This window comes from Pyrgilauda ruficollis, unplaced genomic scaffold (assembly GCF_017590135.1).
Source record: "Pyrgilauda ruficollis isolate IOZ18807 unplaced genomic scaffold, ASM1759013v1 scaffold187, whole genome shotgun sequence".
Classification (NCBI taxonomy): Eukaryota; Metazoa; Chordata; class Aves; order Passeriformes; family Passeridae; genus Pyrgilauda; species Pyrgilauda ruficollis.
The window spans coordinates 546,339-564,993 of NW_024517762.1; the positions used below are offsets into that span (position 1 = coordinate 546,339).

General features: G+C 48.3%; 1 protein-coding gene across 1 annotated transcript in view; it reads left to right on the forward strand.

The window, feature by feature from the left end:
- PTDSS2 (phosphatidylserine synthase 2) overlaps nt 1-18,190 on the forward strand; it is a 30,416-nt gene extending 12,226 nt beyond the window's left edge. The window contains exons 4-13 of the mRNA XM_041465085.1: nt 1,143-1,225; nt 5,887-5,954; nt 7,510-7,644; nt 8,431-8,481; nt 9,944-10,057; nt 10,712-10,830; nt 11,503-11,617; nt 13,340-13,485; nt 16,354-16,539; nt 17,306-18,190. Of these exons, the coding sequence (XP_041321019.1) occupies nt 1,143-1,225; nt 5,887-5,954; nt 7,510-7,644; nt 8,431-8,481; nt 9,944-10,057; nt 10,712-10,830; nt 11,503-11,617; nt 13,340-13,485; nt 16,354-16,539; nt 17,306-17,450 (1,162 nt within the window). The 3' untranslated portion in view covers nt 17,451-18,190. The remainder of the gene's footprint in view (nt 1-1,142; nt 1,226-5,886; nt 5,955-7,509; nt 7,645-8,430; nt 8,482-9,943; nt 10,058-10,711; nt 10,831-11,502; nt 11,618-13,339; nt 13,486-16,353; nt 16,540-17,305) is intronic.
- The last annotated feature ends 465 nt before the right edge of the window (nt 18,191-18,655 follow it).

Below are 18,655 nucleotides of genomic sequence, written 5' to 3' on the forward strand. Positions count from 1 at the left end.
GTGGCTGAGCTGGGATGGGGTTGTCACATCACACAGGACTGGAGATTCCAGATTCAACCAGGGACTCAAAATGCAGAATATTCTCATTATTGGAGGTCAGCTGAAAGGGTTTTGCCCTCCAGATCATTGGAAATCCCCATGGAACTGTCTATTCACAGATCCATTCAGCACCTGATTCTGGTGTGCTTCCCAGTGTTTAAAGCAAGCAAAATTACTGAGTTACATCTGCTAACTAAACCCCATTTTTGTTTTCAGGAAGCACAAACATTTATATTCAGAGGTGAATGTTACAAAATAGTTTTTGTAAATCCTTTAGTCTTCTGTTTTGAAAGGTTTTTTGACATGTTTAAAGCACAAACAGTCTCCTGTTTCTTCTGGTTTATAACATTTTCTCTCTGGCAGCAAAATTACTGGGTATTTTGTGTGATTTCTGGAGACTGAGCCATTTTATTTGCAGTCAGGGGTTGCATCATTTTCTGCAAACACGGAATGAGCTCTTTCCCAGTTGTCCATCCTTTCAGCTAGCTTTTAAGCAGGTGAAATGAGACAACAAGCAGGATCCAGTGGGAGTTGAAGTGCAGTAAAAAGAGCACTTTTGGATTGCTTTATGCCATTTAATCCATTAAAACTAAAGGAATACGCCCAGGGTCATAGGTCTTTGGTATATTTGGGCTTCTGGTCTGATAATTTATTTTTATTTAAAATCTCTGTTATGTTCCTTAGGCTCTGTGTTATGATTCCAGCTCTTGAAATAGCAGCAGTGCTGGTGTGGTCTGGAAGGCTCCTGCTTGTCTTTAATTGGTTAAGAAGCTGTTTTGGAGTGGTGACAAGTCTGACAGCTCCTTTTTAAATTCCATGGAAATGTAGTGGAGCAGTGAGAGCTGTCTCACTGCTAAATCCTGTGTGTCTTTGTGAGCCAGTGGGAATAAAAGCTGCTCCCAGACACAGGGAAGTGTTTGACTTGCTGTGATCCTCAGCCTTCTTTTGGCTGTTTTTTCTGGATGGTGTCTGGATCCATTTCAGAGGGACACATTCAGCAGTTAAAGAACAAGGGCCAGACATTTCTTTCATCAGAGAACATAATTTGCAGTCTCAGGAGGAGGATGAGGCAATAAACCAGAGTGTTCTGTTTTCCCTTGCAGAGGAATCGTCGCCAGTATTTTGGTTTTCTTGTGTTTTGGGGTGACACAAGCTAAAGATGGACCATTCTCAAGGCCTCACCCAGGTAATTCACCTTGCTGGGCTCACTCAAATCCTCCTGAGCAAATCCTCCTCGCTCAAATCCTGCTGGTCTGTGAGGGGGGTGCATGTTTGTGTTGCCTGGAGAGCAGGTAAGTTGTAATTTCAGTAATCACAGGTTCCTCAGCCCTGCACACTGATCATGGAGGCTCCTCCATAACCACCCTGCTGGGCTTCCATGGAGCCTGGAGATCTGTTTGCATCTCCCTGGTTTGGCTTCCTGTTGTTGCTAAAAAGCTCTGTCAGAACTGCCAGGTTCTTAAACCTGAACTTCCCCTGTTTATCCTCGTTTTTTTTCTCCTCTGTGCTGGGACTGCACTTGTGACCTTGTCTCCAGTGCAGGAGCACTTCCTTAGCTCCATTTTCCATTTTCCACGGGAGATTAGAGGCTCTTGATTATGATTTTAAAGGTTTCTTGTAAGACTGGAAGTCTTGAAAGCATTTGAAAGCACAACACAAACCTCTTCCAGGTAATGAAATCGCAGGTGAAGCATGTAAATACCTAAATGGCTTTGATCCTTTGCCTATTTTTAGATGTGAATTGTTGAAAGAGGAAGAATTAAGGGAATTCATATAGGCTTAAATAATATTCCTGAAAGCACTGGGCTCTCCTACAGCCAAATAAAGCTGGGTTTTATGCCAGAAATTTAACCCAGCAGCCACCCCACAACCCTCAGCCAAAGCAGACTTGGTTCCAGAGCGGTGCCCTCAGCACACCTCTGCAGACCTGGGGCTTTATTAAATTTGCCTTTCTTATTCAATAGCAGGTTTTAGTCTTTCCTTCTGTTCCAGTTAATTGTGGTTCCTTCTGTAAAATCAGTTGCTCCTTTTGAGGACACCAGTGACACTTGGGTGCACCCAGGTTTTGGAGGTTTGTCTGGGCTGGTTTTATTCCCTAGAACAAAGCAGGGAAGTTTGGCTTTTAGTCTTATCCTCACTGTAACTTTTCCTCATAACATTTTGGCTTTGTTTTGAGCTTTCTGCTTTCAAATGTCCTATCCAGAGCTGCAGGGTTATTTTGGGGGATTTTTGTGATAATGTGATGCTTCCCAAATTCCTGATTCCAGAGCGTGAAGCTGTGTTAGGAACTCCTCTGTCACTCCAGTCCCTTGGGATCATCTTCTCTGCTGTCCCTGCCTTCCCTGCTGCTCCTGCTGTGTCTCATTAATCTCCTTTTCATTAAGGCCATTAAGGAAACTGATCCCAGCCACTACCTTAGTGGCACCTGTTCACACTGGTGGCTTTATTTCTTTTCTTGGTTGCCTTCTCAGCATTCCCAGCTTTAGCCAGGGGCTCATCCAGCTTTGCCATTTTCCTGATTTCACACAGCCCCTGTTTTCTGCAGTTTAATAATTTTCTACATGGACAGACACCAGCTGCCTCCCTGTAATTCAGAAATGTAGGATTGTCTTGGAAATAAGTAGGTATGACTGTTCAGACAAGACTTCACCAACTTGCCCTGCTTTTATCCCATTTTCCACTGGCTGTGGTTCTATCCAAACCTTCACTGCTTTAGCCCCAGGGGAACAGTACAGTGCAAGGGACAGATCTTAAACTCTGCTTGAGGATCCATTTGTTTATTGGTGGGTGAACAGCCAAATTTGGGGAGCATTTCCTGATAGAATTAATCCTGGGTACAGGCAGCATCTGTAGCCTGTCTCCTTATGATCTGCAGATAAATCTCCCTGCCAGCTCCTCCTCTGGAGCCTGCTGCTGTAGGAGCCCAGGGATGCTTTATTGCCTCTCGAGGTAACACGTCCACGCTGTCATTCCCAAGAAATTTTCCATGGCAGTTATTAATGCCCTGAGGAGCAGCTTTTAATATTCTCAGCTTTTCCAGGAGTTATTTGATTTAATACAGGCTGTGCGACAGGATGAGCTGTTTGGGGAGTAAATTGTGAAGGTCTGGAGTAACCTGTGGGATTGAGGGCTGGGATAGCTGGGAATGTACAGGCAGGGACCAGGCAAGGGCAGCACTGGTGACACTGGGAGGAGCAGCTCCAGGGCAAGTGTTTTCCTTGGGCAAGCAACCCAGATTTTTGTGTTTTTTACTCATTTAGCCCCTCAGGCAGAGTGGGCCAAACTCTGAACAGAAGTAGAGAAAGCGGCTGGTTGGATTCAGCTTGCTGGGATGTTCATGCCCTCTTCCCAAATCCCTGCAAGGCAGCAGTTTAATGTTTGATCACAGGAATCACTGGGTTATCAGGTGTGTCAATGATTAGTGGAGACCTCCTTACTCAGGAGGAAAGCCCTGATTGGAGGGAGGCAAAATGGCAAGTGAATGAAAGGAAAACAAGTACTGGAGACGTGCCAAACATAACCTTACAGCTATAGCTGAGCCTGACCCAGCAGGAGAGACAGCAGTGTTTGCACAGCCTTGAAAACATTTGGGGTGCAGGTACTGGGTGTGTTCAGAACCTCTGGGGGACCTCTGTGAGCTGGGGAGAGACCACAGCACTAAATCAGAACCAGATCTCAATTTTTAATATCTTTTTTTGCTGAGCCTGCTCAGCAGCTGCCACAGCCTTGTGTACAGAGGGAAATAGAAGCTCAGACAAGGATTTAAATTTCTCTGCTTTCTGTGTCTACATCACTTTCAGGACCAATCTGTCACTTTGCTGACTGTGAGCAGTGTAAAATCTCTGGTGCGAGGTTTATGGGTTAGAAAAAAAGGCATTTTTTGGTATCTGGCAGTGACATTTAAAGGTGGGAGAGGTGTGGTGATGAAAGGTTAATTCTCCCTGCTGGCTTGAATGTGGTGCCAGTCTGGGGAGAGGCTCCTCTCTTCCAAACAATCCTGTGACAATGGAATGGAAATAATGGAAGATTTTATTTTTTTTGCTGTTTGGTTTTTCCTAAGACGCATTTTGGAAATACAAGTGGTTGGAAGCTTTCACAGAGCTCTGAACTGCTGTTCTGCAGGCCACACCTGCCTTTTTTCTTTTCCCTTTTTTTTATTTCCCAGAAATGTAAAATAGGTGATTCTGATGAAGTTAATTTAGCAGGTTTGCTGCAAAAAGGTTTCACCTTCCACATTGTGGTCTCTTTTAACAATGTCCTGCTTTTAAAAACGTGTGGAGTTTGTTAGTATTTTTGGTTTAGCTTTTTTTTTAATCATTGTTTCTTTGGTTTGGTTTGGTTTTTTTTTTTTAATAGTTTATTTCCTACTTGAGGCTGAGCTGGATAAAGACATGTTTTGGGAGAAAACGTCTCCTGAGGAGCTCTGTGGGGAGTTGATTTGGGGTTCTGAGCTGATAGCTCTGTTTGTAATTCTCTGTTTGCTTCATTCTTGTGTAATTTATGCCTGGCCCTGCTTTGAACATCAAAGTGCCTACATTGCCTTGGAATTAACAGAGAGAAATTCCAAGGCAGGCCTTTGGGTCTTGGTTTCCTGGCAAACCCTGCTGGGATTCCTCTCCATCTCCCCCATGGACCTGAGGAAGGAGAACTCCATTTATAACCGGGAAACGCCTGAAGGCAGGTCGCATCCCAAGAGTGCTGTGTGGCTTTTCTGAAATTTCAGTGTCCATCAGAATATTGTGAGTTTTCCTGAATTGCCTTGTGTGGAGTCTTTGGGTAGGGAAAACTGCAGGAGTTGTGTCTGTACCCACCCTGGCTCTGCATCAGCCTCTCAGGGCAGGAGACAAATATTGATGGAGTTCAGAGCCCAGAAATCACTGCATGGAACAACAACCAGGCTCTGGATGGATCAGGAGCATGGATGAGCCCATGGGGCACAAAACCCCCATCCAGGATGGGCTGTGACCCAGGGCTGAGCCTGGCAGGAGAGCTGGGAGTGACAGACACTGTAATTTGGGCACCCTTTGCATTCAGGTGTCACTGGGTGTGTGCACATCTGTGATCACACGTCTGGGGAGGGCTCCCAGCAGCTGAGCCTTGCATGGCATTTCCTATGGACAGGCCTGGCACCCAGCACCTGCTGAACCTTTGGTCTGCTTGTTTTTAATTTCATTGCAAGTAGAAGTGGAGTTATCTTTGGGGTTTTGAAATGCTTTCTGCCCCGTGGGGACACGACCTTGTCCTCAGGCCAAAGCTGGGCTGCCACGGGTGTGTCTGGTGCAGCCAAGGCTGGACAGGTCAGGTCACCTGAGAGCAGGGAGAAAGCTCAGGAAGGAGCAGGTTCTCCTCCAAGGACTGCTGGAAAGCATTGCAGGTGGCACATTCCTTTCCTTCTGCTTCTTAACTGCTGAGTTTGTTGGGTTGGAGTGTTCTAGACCTGCATCCCTTCTCCCAGATCCAGGTCAGTGCCTGAGCAATTCCAGCAAACTTACACAGCAGCCTGTGTGGGAGTTGAAGATCCTTTCTGGCTGTAGCCCTGAGGGAGGGTGGGGAGCACTGTGCTTGGGAGCTGGGAATTAGAATTCCGTGGTGGGAGCATCTCTTGAAACTGAATTGGTTTCCTGTGGCTGTGGCTGCCCCATCCCTGGAAGTGTTCCAGGCCAGCTTGGGTGTGGAGCAGCCTGGGACAGTGGAAGGTGTCCCTGCCCATGGCAGGGGGTGGAATGAGATGGGCTTTCAGGTCCCTGCCAACACAAAGCATTCCAGGATTCTGTGATATTGAAATAAATGGAGAATTAATTTATGGCTTGCTCCAGAGCTGCTGACATCCCCTGTGTCTCTCTGCAGCTTACTGGAGGTTTTGGCTGTGTGTCAGCGTGGTCTATGAGCTCTTCCTCATCTTCATCCTCTTCCAGGTAAGTGACTGACACCACCAGCTCCTAAATGCCACTTCCATGTGGGAATCAACTCCTCTGTAGTGGTTTTTTTTTTCCTGCTGACTACAGGAGATGCTTGTTTTTGTGAGATGGAATCATTAGGCTGTTTTATTATAAGACTGTGAGGCTGAGGGAAATGATAATATAAAAATATTTCACCTGCTCTGACCTCCAGTCACCCTCAGCCCGGGGTAGACACCGTGTTGAAGTGGTTTTAGATGAGCTGGTGAGGGAGTTCAGGTTCAGCAGCTGGTGTTTCACAGTCCTGTCTCTGCCCTGCTGGGCCATGTGTGACTCAGGGGGAATTCACCTGGTTTCACCTTTGGAAATATCTTTTACCTGGAGTGACAGGTTCTTTGTAGGTGTAGGGGTTTTGCAACAAACCAAAACTTCACACCCAGCTTTGTGTGGTGGCAGGAGCTGAGGAGGAGGCTTTTCGTAGAAAGATGTGTCTTTGGTGCTCCCAAATTAAACATTTTACCATATCTTGTCCTTTAGTAAACTGAGAACTCCCCCCTGACTTGTACAATTCTCAGAAGTTAAAATTAAATATTTTGAGACAATATACTCATCAGGCAGCTCTAAAAATCATCTTGTCTGAAAGAAGGCTGGGGAATGCTTTTTTTTTTTTTAAGTTTTGCTTCTAGAGGCCATGTGAGCTTGAGGAAGTGGGACTGATCACCCTGGTCTTTTCCAGCCGTCCTTGAGCATGATATTCCTGAGTAGCTGCAGTCAGACTGAGTAATTTTTATTGGTTGTACTGGTGTAGTTCTGAATTCCAGCAGACAAGCCTGGAGTGGCTTTGCTTCGCTGTGGCAGCGTGTGGTGTCAGCAGAGATTTAGTGGTTAAGGAACTCCCTGCTGTTGCTCAGCTCTTCACTAAAAATACATCAATGCCTTGCCCAGGTTTAAATAAGGTTAAATTCTGCTGAGTCTGCAGGTGGCTGAACTTCCTGACAGCAAATCCAAGCTTGCTCATGGCTGAAACTTGTCCCAGAGTTCAGCAGTTTATTCTGTAATTTTATTATTACTCTGTTAATTAATTTTGGCTTTGTCCAGCTTTGCTGTCTGTCACAGATGTTCCAGGAGCCTGGACCACAACACTGAGTGATTCCACTGGGAAATAAATGCTCAGCAAATGTGTGGCTGATTTAGTGACAAATTGGTCATTTTGATAATTCCTTTTTGCTGTTTGCATGGGAGCTTACTGGAAATGGGTGTTGGGAAGGATGAGCTGTGCGAAGCTTCTGGGAGAGGTGGGGAGCACAGAGGAGTGGCTTGGGGTAAAGCATTAAAGATCACTGATTTTTCATATTTAAGGTCATTCTGTAGCCATCTTTCCCCTTGATATTTAAGATTAGAGGCTCCAAGTCAGGTGTGTGTGTAGGGTGCTCAAGGCCTGGCTTTATTTCAAGACTTGTTCCTCAAGGCATGTGAAAAAGGGTTGATTTGGAGATCAGTGTTGGCCTTAGTGGTGTTGGTGCCTCGTGTGTGTGAGTCCCTCAGGGGATGCTGGTTCTGTGTTCCCCTGCAGACCGTGCAGGACGGGAGGCAGTTCATGAAGTACATCGACCCCCATTTAGGGGTTCCTCTGCCAGAGAGAGACTACGGGGGCAACTGCCTGATTTACGACCCTGGCAATGCAACTGATCCCTTCCACAACATCTGGGTAAGGAGCAAACCCACTCACGAGGCTGGCTTTGGGTAAAAAGCTGCTTGATTGAACTCTTCAGAGCGCAGTTGTGAGTCTGGCTGAGCGCTGAATCAGAGCACAGCCTGTGACTGACTCTCCAGCCTCTTTATTTCTCTTCTCTTGACCTTTCCTGTCCATCAGATGGGGGTGTGTCTCTCTGGATCCCAATTACCTGATGGCCCAGGGCTGAACTCTTCAGCAGCTCTTCTTTCTCAGCTCGTTGGTGTCAAATTTTCCCCTCAGAGTTTGGATTTCTTGGTGTGCTTGAGGAGTCTTCTCCTCAGTCACCCTGGGCCACAAAGCCCTAAAGCTGCACCTCAGAATCCCAGAATGGGTTGGGTTGGAAAGGTGATCTAACCCCCTCCCCTGCCATGGGCAAGGACACCTTCCACTAGTGCAGGACTTTTCTGAGTCCTAAAAGCCATCAGGTTTCTCACTGGCAGAAATTCCAGGGCAAAGGAATGATCGTTGTTTACAGCTCCCTGATTGCATGGAGCGAGGAGCACCCAAATCCTTTGGGTCTATCCTGTAAATCTTCAGTGCATCAAAAACTGGAATAACTGGGATCTGATAAAAGTAGGGGGAAAGGCACTGTGTCCAGGGACTGGCAGGGCTGGTAAGATTTAAGAAGCTCTCCTAAATTCCTTCCTGATGAAGGAGTGCAAGTATTCATATGTGATAAAACAGACGCTTGTTGCTGCATTTTTCTTGGAGGGAAAAAAAAAAAAAGGCTGTGACCTTCACTCTCTTTTTGGTTTTCAGGACAAGCTGGATGGATTTGTTCCTGCTCACTTTTTTGGGTGGTACCTGAAGGTAAGAATGGCTCATTTCACCCTGGGAACTCTGCTCCTCTGTTCCCAAAGCCTCACTGCTGCTGCTTTTGTGGTGCCAGGCCTTGGTCAGTTAATCCAGGCTGTTTGTAATACATGAAAATACATATCAATATGTGAAAAGCCTTTTTCCCCCTTTTTTTTTTCTGTCTCCTGCCCATGTTAGGCCATCTCACTTCTTTCCAGAGCCTTGTTACGTCAGCAGGCTGCTTCCTTCCTCCACAGGGATTCATCCTGGGGTCAGATCAATAAAGAACTTAATTCCTGTAGCAACAGAAATGCTGGAATAACCTTTGGAAGTGGAGTGTGGGGCTGGTAGTGACAGTGATATTCCCAAAGGCAGATGCTGCTGCTGCTGCTTTCCCAATGGCATCAGATCAGGATTTTAAACCATTAAATGGGCAGTGGTTTAATTCTTGGTACTTTTTAGTTGGTATCAAGCAACTGCAGAAGGAATTCCAGCTGTGCCTGTCTCTGGCAGAACATTCAGCAGTGTTTTGCTGATTACTTTGGTCTAAATATTACCTTTTTTAACCCAAGCAGACTGACTGACTCAGGAGATTTTGCCCCCTGCAGACCTTGTTTGGGTTTGCTATTTAAATAACAAACTGACAGAGCTTGGCTGTTCTAAAACAAGCTGGAACTGTTGGTTTGTATTTTCATGTAAAAGTGCAGATGTGTTCTGTGAGTGGTTCACCTCAAAACCAGAGGTGAATTTGCTGGGCATGGGGAGACCTGGACTTCAGCTTGTTCTGTTAATGAACTGAATTCTAAATTTAGAAAACTTGGATCCTTTTTTTTTCCAAGAGAATTGCATTAGAAACTGGGCTGCCCAGCTGGAAGAAGGCTGGCTGCTGGATTTTCTCAGGGCCATAGCATATTTTTCTCTTAAATATGTTAAATATTAACCTATTTCTCTTTTAAAAAGCTGGAGGTTGAGTGTGTTGTCTCAATAAACAGAGATGGGCTTATGTTTGGATTTTTTCACCCCAAATCTCAAAGCACCAGGGTGGCAATATTGTGAATGAATGGGCCTCATTCATCAGAAATTATTGTGGCTTTGGAGTCGTTTAGAGCCCATAAAAGGCTCTGAAAAACCTTTTCTGAGCACTGTAAGAACGATGCTGCCTGTGGTGGTTGAGCACCCAGTAATTCCATGCATTTAACTCATTTCCCTCCTGCTGAATCCCATTTTACCAGAATTTATCATAATCTGTATTCCTGTGCTGGTTTTGGCTGGCGTGGAGGTGATTTTCTTCAGTGTCATTCCTGTCTCTTGTGCAGGTAATGGTGATAAGTTGAGGGGCTTGTGAGCATTTGGACCATCATCTCACGAAAATGAAATTGTCCTGAGTTTCCTGATGCCTTTCTGGATACTGGAGACAATATCTACACCTGTAGATGTTTTTTTAGCAGCTGTTTAAAAGGCTTTTTTCTCCCTTCAGACTCTGATGATTCGGGACTGGTGGATGTGCATGATCATCAGTGTCATGTTTGAGTTCCTGGAGTACAGCCTGGAGCACCAGCTCCCAAACTTCAGTGAATGCTGGTGGGATCACGTACGTACTGCAGGGATCAGGGTTTATTTGGGAATACAGATGTTACAGGGAGGGCTAGGAAGTGAGGGGAGCTGAGCTGTATCCTGTGTGTGACTGCTCCCTGTTGAATTTGTGACGTGCTTGTTGTCACTGTTTCTGTAGTGCTGTGTGTTAGAAACACTTGGATGTGGTTAAATATTTGTTTGGGTTTGTTTCACACCACAGGGAGGATCTAAAGCTGTACCTGAACGTTTTCAAATATTTGCTGATAAAGCAAATAAAAACAATAAAGCAGTAAAGTCTGAAATTCAGAGAAAGGCAAAACTTGGTGTGAGCTTAAAGGGACACCCTTTTAAAGTTGTGTTTTATTTTCCTGTGAGGTGTAAGTTGGTGCCAGGGCAATCAGAATTCCTTGCGGTCAGGGCATACTGGTCTGGGTCTGGGTTTGGATGGATTTTGGGAAGGACCCAAGCTTGGAGTAATTTGCTCCATGGTTGTATTTTCAAAAGTCAGTGCATTATTAGAGACATCAAGCTAAGCTTTTTAACCTTCAGAAAACCTGTGGAATTAACACTCTGTCCCACTCCTTGGAATGCAGGGGTGTGCCTGTAGTGATTCCCTTTCCCAAGCTCTAGTGTTCCTTCCCCAGCATCATTCCTGTGTTTCTCCTTCCAGTGGATAATGGATGTGATCTTATGTAACGGGTTAGGAATTTACTGTGGGATGAAGACCCTGTCCTGGCTTTCCTTGAAAACCTACAAGTGGCAAGGGCTCTGGAACATTCCAACCTACAAGTAAGTTGGGGAGGAGGGAACTCCACAGGCACAGCACAAAGGCTGGGCCTCTGTTCAAGAGCTTGGTTGTTCTGTTTGGGTTAATATGGATTAAAGAACTCCCAGGTGTGACTTCAGGATCCAGGGACTGATTGCTGCAGGGAGATTTGTTGGAGAAGGTGAATAAAACCTTGTGAGTGGGATTGTTGGAAATACCCCTGTGTGTGTCCCAAACATTGCCTGATGGCTGGGAGTGAGGGCATCCTGTGAAAGTGAGATTATTTGATGAAATGGTTTAAGGAGGTGCAGGAATCCAAGCTGGCATCATACTCCCATTCACATCAAGGATCTTTTTGGTCTTTTTGCATTCCCTAGTAACCAGAACTTCACAGGAACTGGGACACTGGGAATTAAAATTTAATAAATCCCTTGTAGTTGCGTACCAGTAATGACCCATCGTGCTCTGTAGTGTCTTTGCTGAGCAGAGCTGCTTACAACAGCGGGTGTAGTATATTAAAGCTTAAATTGATAATTAAAATAACAAGCTCAGAGCTAATCTCATTAAGTTGTGATTTTAATGGAGTAAACGGAGGCATTTTGCATATCTGAACTGGTGTCTCAAATGCAAACGCTGGCAGATGCCTCTTGCCTGCTTTCCCTTCAGGCTGCAGTGGTTATTTTGCTTTTTTCCAGAGGCAAGATGAAGAGGATCGTGTTCCAGTTCACCCCCTACAGCTGGGTGAAGTTCGAGTGGAAGCCGGCCTCCAGCCTGCGCAGGTGGCTCGCCGTCTGTGGCATCATCTTCGTGGTGAGGACACCTCTCTGACCCTTCTGTCCCCTGGTTCTGTCACTCAGGCTGCAGCTCTGGGGGTGTTCCTGAAGCTGAGGCCAGGAGGGATCCCTTCCCAGTCCTGCAGAACAGGGGGCTGTGTCCGTGTCTCTGGGACAGGTGACAGATTCGCTGCAGAAGGGGTTGTCCTTGCTTGCTGACCCCTGTTGCTGGCAATGGGAGCAGTATGAGCTGGGATCTTCGTGTTCTCAGCAAGCTGCTGCTCCCCAAAGCACTGGCTGTGGGTGGAAGTAGCTCAGATCCTTCAGTTTTTTGCAGGTACAGGTCACATTACAGCTGGAAGGGGCTGTATCCAAGGCCTCAGGCTCCTCTGAGCTCACTCCTGAAGCACAGATTTGCTTAAATCATTCAAGTCTCCTAGAATTTTTTTTTTTTTTTTTTTTTATATTTCCCCCCACACACACAGCACCTGAGGGGGGGTTTTAAAATTTTTTTGAGGTTTTTTTTTTTTTTGTCTCCTAGAATTTTTTTTTTTTTTTTTTTTACATTTCACAGCACACACACAGCACCTGAGTGGGTGGAATTGTTTTATGCTGGGAATGCAGCATCTGAAATTCATACCAGTGCCTGTGAAACTGAACTTGTCACCCACGTGACATTGACAGGGAGGGTAAACTGGGCAGTTTAAATGCCTTTTTCCCACTTCTGCCTCTTTGCCAGCCAGGGGACTTTGGCCTTTGTGCCATCCATGGGATGTCACTTTGCTCTGAGCAATTGAAACTTATCTCAGCCCAGCAGCTGTGAAATTTAACTAAATCCATCCCCCTGACACTCATGGTGATGCAGGGGCACTGGGCATGACCCAGGTTCAGTGGCACAGGACAGAACTCTGTGTTTTACCAGAACAAACTCCCAGCACCTGATTCCTGCTGCAGGACACATTGGCCAAACTCACGTGGCACACCAGGCCTGCTCTGTGGGAGGCCTAAAAGAGTATAAATAAAATAGATGTTTCCCCAAAAGGTTGCTGGTTGCACCCTGAAGAAATGGGGTGCAACAGAGATCCCAGTGAGTTCATAGTGGACTGTGGGATTATGTTTCTTTTAGCACATCCCAGCTTCAGCTGACAGGTTCTGAGCAGCTTCAGGTTCTGCCTCACTCCTTGGGTTTCAGCAAGGCTTAATGCCCTTTGTTGTCACTTCTTTTGAAGTGACAGTCTGGTGTCTCTCTGCTCCCTTAAGCACATTGCCAGGGCAGCTGCTCCAGAGAACGTTTTGCTCTTAATTTATAGTCAACTTTCCCAAGCTGGCATTGAGGGTGAGTTTGCATAACTGAGAAGGAACAACCCAGCCCAGACCCCCAGGATGTGCAGCTCGTGCTTCTTGTTATGGTGGGGCTCCCTCAGCTGGATTTTGAAGGACAGGGAGAGGAAAAGCTGTGCTTTTAGGATTGGCCCTCAGTGTTTGTGCGGGTAGTTTGAGCTCTTTGTTTGAAGTTCAAAACCTTGCTTGAAATTTGAGGTACTGCTTGTCCAGCTTTTTGATGTGATTTTTAGTGCCTCTTCCAAAGTAGAGGAAATGTTCAGAAACCCATTTGGTTTTGGGTTGGTGCTGGTGGTTCACTCGGTGATACTGAGCAGGGCTGAGAAATGCACAGGGGGAGCCATCCAGGGAGAGGGGGGCACTCCAGGCTGCATCCCGTGGTATTTTCCAAATGTAATTCCAGCATCCCTCCTCCCAGTTTTTATTGGCAGAGCTGAACACGTTTTACCTGAAGTTCGTGCTGTGGATGCCCCCTGAACACTACTTGGTGCTGCTACGCCTGGTGTTTTTTGTCAACGTGGGAGGAGTGGCCATGAGGGAGATCTACGACTTCATGGACGACCCGTAAGCCCCACCTCTCTGTACTTCCCATGTCGAGCTCCACGTGCTTTGTTTTGAACTTGCTCCAGCTTGCTGGCATCCATCTCGGGCACCAGTTCAGTTCAGCTTGTCAGGGACAAAAAAGGCCTAATCCCAAAGCATCCGCTTCGTGTTCCTTTGTTTTGGAGGTACCACTCTCACTCCCCCTGGTCAGAGAGCAGCTGTTGTTGAGGGCATTGTGTGTGTGCACTGTGTTAACCTCGGTGTCTGGTAAATGATCTCTCTGTGGAGAAGGGAATGTGGAAATGAGCTGGAGTGCCCCTGGCTCGTGGGCAGGGGAGCGCTGCGCTCCAATTCCAGACCGAGAGCCAGGAACTGCAGTCCTTGGATGTGCCCTCTGGGGACATCGGGGCCCAGACTAAAAAATGTCGTTCTTAAAGGCACTTCTTTCCTTGAGCCTTCTTCCCCCTGCCCCTCTGGAGCTCTCCTGGCATCCTCTTGCAGGTCAGAGGCCCTCGGTAGCAGGATGTGCTGCAGGTGAGGCACCACACACAGCAGTGCATGTACTTGAGACTGTTCCCACCTCAGCATCATATTTGTCCTCGCTGCTTTTGTTTCTGCAGACCATGTGAGAGCTGAGAAAGCTTTGTTCTCAAAATCACCTTTTCTTTTAATGTCACAACCTGCCTGAGCCCACATCCTCAGCCTAAGGCACCGCCTGGCTTCCAGGGGTGTTCATTGTCTGTCGCTGACCAACACAAAAAAGTGTCTGTGTTCAGAATTTAGGGTTCCAACATGGTCTGAAGATCAGTTTCCCTTGCAAGGCTTTGACTCCTAGAAGTGGGAAGAAGGGCCAGCCCACATTGCTTAGTCGGAATTCAGGACATTCCGCAGGGGCAGGATGCCCTGCCCTTGGTGTTGGACCTACTGGTTTGGGACGTGCCTCCAACTCACAGGTAAGAAGAGTCTCTGCCTTGCTGCTGAGCTCCTCTCCTTAGCACCATTCATCTTCTTGTGTTGGGGTTGCAAAAGCTCCTTTGCCCTCTGTCCAACCACGTGGCATAACGCTGGAATTGGGGAGAGCCATCCCTGGCCAGTGCCTTATCTATCCCTGGCTCCGATTGTTGCTGTTCTTTCCACGAGCCGGAGCGGCTGATCCCAAGCTGTGCATCCCTGTCACTGCCACCACCTCCCGCCGTGTTCCCTGCTGGGGGAGGTGACTGTCCTCACATCCTGGGGTTCCTGGCTCTGCTTGAATGCCCCCCAGAGCTGACACTAGGCTGCTCCTGCAGAAGGGCAGAGCTGAGCTGAGCTCTTACCTGGTACCTTCTCTGCGGAGGGTTTTGTGAGTCCTTCTTGCATTCCAGGCCATCCAGGCAGAGAGGATCTGCCTCCATTTACCAGCTTCACTTGCACATCATTTCAAGCCAAGGATCCTTCAGGATTCTTCCTATGGTGTTGTAGGGGAAGAGCAGGGGAAGTGTGATTTGCTCCATGGTTGTATTTACAAAAGTCAGTGCATTATTCCTGCTGGGAAGAGCAGGCTGTACCAGAGGCTCCTGGCTTACATTGCATGGGAAACCTTGCTGACCTTTTCCTTTTGGAAACTCTTAATGCTCAAAGATTGGAAACTTCCATTGCCCTTCCTTGACAGAAGCGTGGCTCACTGCCTTGTCTGGTGGTGCTGGGATTGTCTGGGATGAACTGAGGAGGTCTCTTCAGCCAGCCTGCAATGCTGGGTCTAGAAAGCAGTGAAATTCCAACGTGAAGAATTCTTTTTCTCATTCAGCATTCTGAGTATCAGCAGGCAGTTCTGGGGCTTTGCTTGCAGGACCTTGGGCTGAGCATGGTGACAATGTAGTGCTTGGAATTGTGGTAGTCCCAGAAGAGGGATGAAGCCTTGTCCAGCCCTCACACACCACACGCTGCCTCCAAGTTCCCAAGGACTGGGTGTGTGAAATGTTCCTGACCAGGAGTGTCTTGATGCATTTGTAGCATTTGACCTAGTCACACATTCCTAATGGAGCCTTCCTCTCACCTCCAAGGACTCTGCATCAAGGCCATGAATTTTTATCTCCTTCATCAAAAGAAAAATCTTTCACATCTTTCCTGAGTATTAGGGCAGGAAACCAGCTCTCTTCCTCGGCAGCCTTAGGGGCTGCCCAGCTCTTGTGTTGGGGTTATCTTTGATTCTGTTGTCAGAGAAAGGATGGCAGAGGAGGAAGCAGCCCAGCAGAGCAGAAAGCTGTCCTTATCATCCCAGCAACTGGAATTCCCTGTGGGAGATCTGCTGCTTCTCTTTTCATCTCTCTGCCTGTGGGTTAGGGCTGGTCTCTGCCCATTTAATCTGTCACCACCTGGAGCAGTTTCTGCAGCCCTTTCATCCGAGCTGATCCAGGCAGGATACCTTTTAAGAAGGAATGCACTCATCCCTTCTGATCAGCACTCACCTACGTTTGATTTATTCTGTATTTTTTTCCCAGTGTATTTGGATGGTTTGGTGTAGCTTGACCTACACTTTGGTCTCAAATATGGCTCTGGGTCCCATGTGTGAGAAGCTCCTGTTTGGAGCCATACCCTGAACATCAGCTGATCTCAGGCTGGTCAGAGAATGGTTTCATGTGGATTTACCTGGCAATGGGGACACTTTGCTGCTTTGTGTGGTGGTGAAGTTTAACTTGTCTCGCTTTTAGAGCCTCTGAGAGGAAACTGAATTAACACCGACGTGAAAGTGTCATCCTGCAGAGCCTTAGTGCATGTGTGATCTGAACCAGACTTGTAGGACTGTGCCAAGCTGAATGAAATCACTGTCCCAGCTGTCTTTTTGTGCAGATTTCTCCACATCCCAAATTTTACCGCAATGAGATGTTTTTGTCTGTGTTTCTCCTGCAGGAAGTTTCACAAGAAGCTGGGCCAGCAGGCCTGGCTGGTTGCTGCTATTACTGCCACGGAGTTCCTGATCGTCGTCAAGTACGATCCCTACACACTCACCCTCTCCCTGCCCTTCTACATCACCCAGTGCTGGATCCTGGGGATTATCCTGGTGCTCACCTGGACAGCCTGGCGCTTCTTCATCCGGTGAGTGGGGCTGCATTTGGGGCTGGCCAGGGTTTTAGCAGGATTTGTTCAACCCCCGTCCTCAAATGTGCTCCCTGGGACTGGCTGGGGAGAGAGCACGGCTCTCCTGGGTGGGTTCTGAAATAAACAGGGAGCTCCCTGGGGCTTATCCTGGCAGTTTCCTGTCTGGATCATGGAAAGCAGCTGCACAGGGCCTAGGGAATTAGCAGCCTTCCAGTTTTGGAAGGGACCCACAAGGAAGCTGGAGACAGACTCTGCATATCAGGGGCTGGAGGGACAGGACAAGGGGCAATGGCTCTGCACTGACAGAGAGCAGAGTTAGGTGTGGTGTGGGGAAAAATAAGGGTAGTGAGACCTTGGCACAGGTTGCCCAGAGAAGCTGTGGCTGCCCCTGGATCCCGGGAAGTGTCCAAGGCCAGGCTGGATGGAGCAGCCTGGGATAGTGGAAGGTGTCCCTGCCCATGACAGGAGGTGGAATGGGATGGGCTTTAGGATCCCTTTCAACCCAAAGCATTCCACAGTTGTTTGAGGTGCAGTGCTGTGTGGAGGGGGCAGCAGTGGCTGCTCCTGCAGGATGCTCTGGCAGTGGTGGGAAGAGCCAGGACACCAGGCAGAAACACAAACTGCCAGTGAATCAGTGCCATCAGCAATTGCAGAAATGCCCAGCCAGAGGCTCCAGTGAGTTGTTATCCCCAGGAAGCTCGCGCAGAGGGGTTCCCGTGCCGTTCCTCCTGCAGGCTGGAGCTGTGTGCTGTGTGTGTTGCAGGGACATCACCCTGCGGTACAAGGAGATCCGGCGGCAGAAGCAGGAGCACAGGCACGAGAAGGACAAATGCCTGAGCAACGGGGATGGACACTCAGCCCTGCTGGATGAGCCCAACGGGAGCAAGCTCCGGGAGAGGAAGCTCTGAGCACGGACACAGGGCTGACAGGAACTCATGGTGCCCGAGCGGGCCTGGTGCACAGTCCCAACCTTATCCTACCTAACTCCTCATTGTCCTTGTTAGCGTTCCAGCGTGTGGGAATCCTCGCGGGGAGGATGGCACTGACACAGCCCCCCTCTCTCCTTGTGTCACCAGGGCAGGGCCAGAGGAAGCCTGTGTGGAGGGAGGTCAGTGCTGACCCCGCACAGGTGCTGTGTGTCTTCCTGGGAACCAGGTGTGGAGATGGGGCTCAGAGCATGGCACACAGGGATCTGCTGCTCCACTCCCAGGGAACCGAGAGCTCCGTGGGGCGTTTGGGCATTAGCAACACTTGTTCTGGAGTGAACAGAGACCAGGCACGGGAAATGAATTCTGCTCTTCCTGCTGGAACTACCTGGGGCTGTGGAGGAGGATTGGGTGAAGCGTTCGGCGAGGTGACCGCGGGCACCCGGGGACGTGTGGCCAAGCTGCGTTCCTTGCACAGGATGTACCACGCTGCGCTGCTGTTCCAGCCCCTCCACGGGGCATCCCTCTGACTTCCAACATCCTGGAGCGGCCTGCGGCACGTGGGTGGTGTGTCCCAGCTCTGGGGAGACTGACAGCTTCTCCTTAGCTCTTATTTTTAATTTCTCTTTTAGTCTCGGTCATCTCTTAAATGTAAGGGAAGGTGAAGTGGGAAAGGTCAACCTGCCTTCGCTCTGCGGAGTAAAATGTGTCACAAGCAGAAACCGGGAGTGTCCCGTCAGTCTGGAGTTCTTTGCTTTATCCTCAGCCGGGTTTGTTTTGGGGTCTGACAGGGGCACATCAGGCTCTGCCACTCTTTGTCACTGCCCTATTCCCTCCAGGATAGCTCCAGAGTGAGCTGATCCCTGCAGTGTCACACCCCCATCCCTGTCCCCCTGCCACCAGCAAGCCCAGGCCAAGAGTGTCCCTGGCACAGCACAGCCAGGGAGCATCCTGAGCCAGGCACTGTTTCTGCTGGTGACTCAGCATCCTGGAGAGGGAATTGGAAGCCTGGGCAGCTTTGTTTCCCCAGGTCATTATTCCAAAATGTGAGAGCTCCACTAATCCACATGGATTCTGTACCCTCTGCTCCGAGCCCTCGCGTCGCTGTCCCGGGCATTGACGTCACCCTGTCACTGCTTAATCCAATCTGGCCGTTTTTCAGGGAAGTGTTTATCCAGAAGAAAATG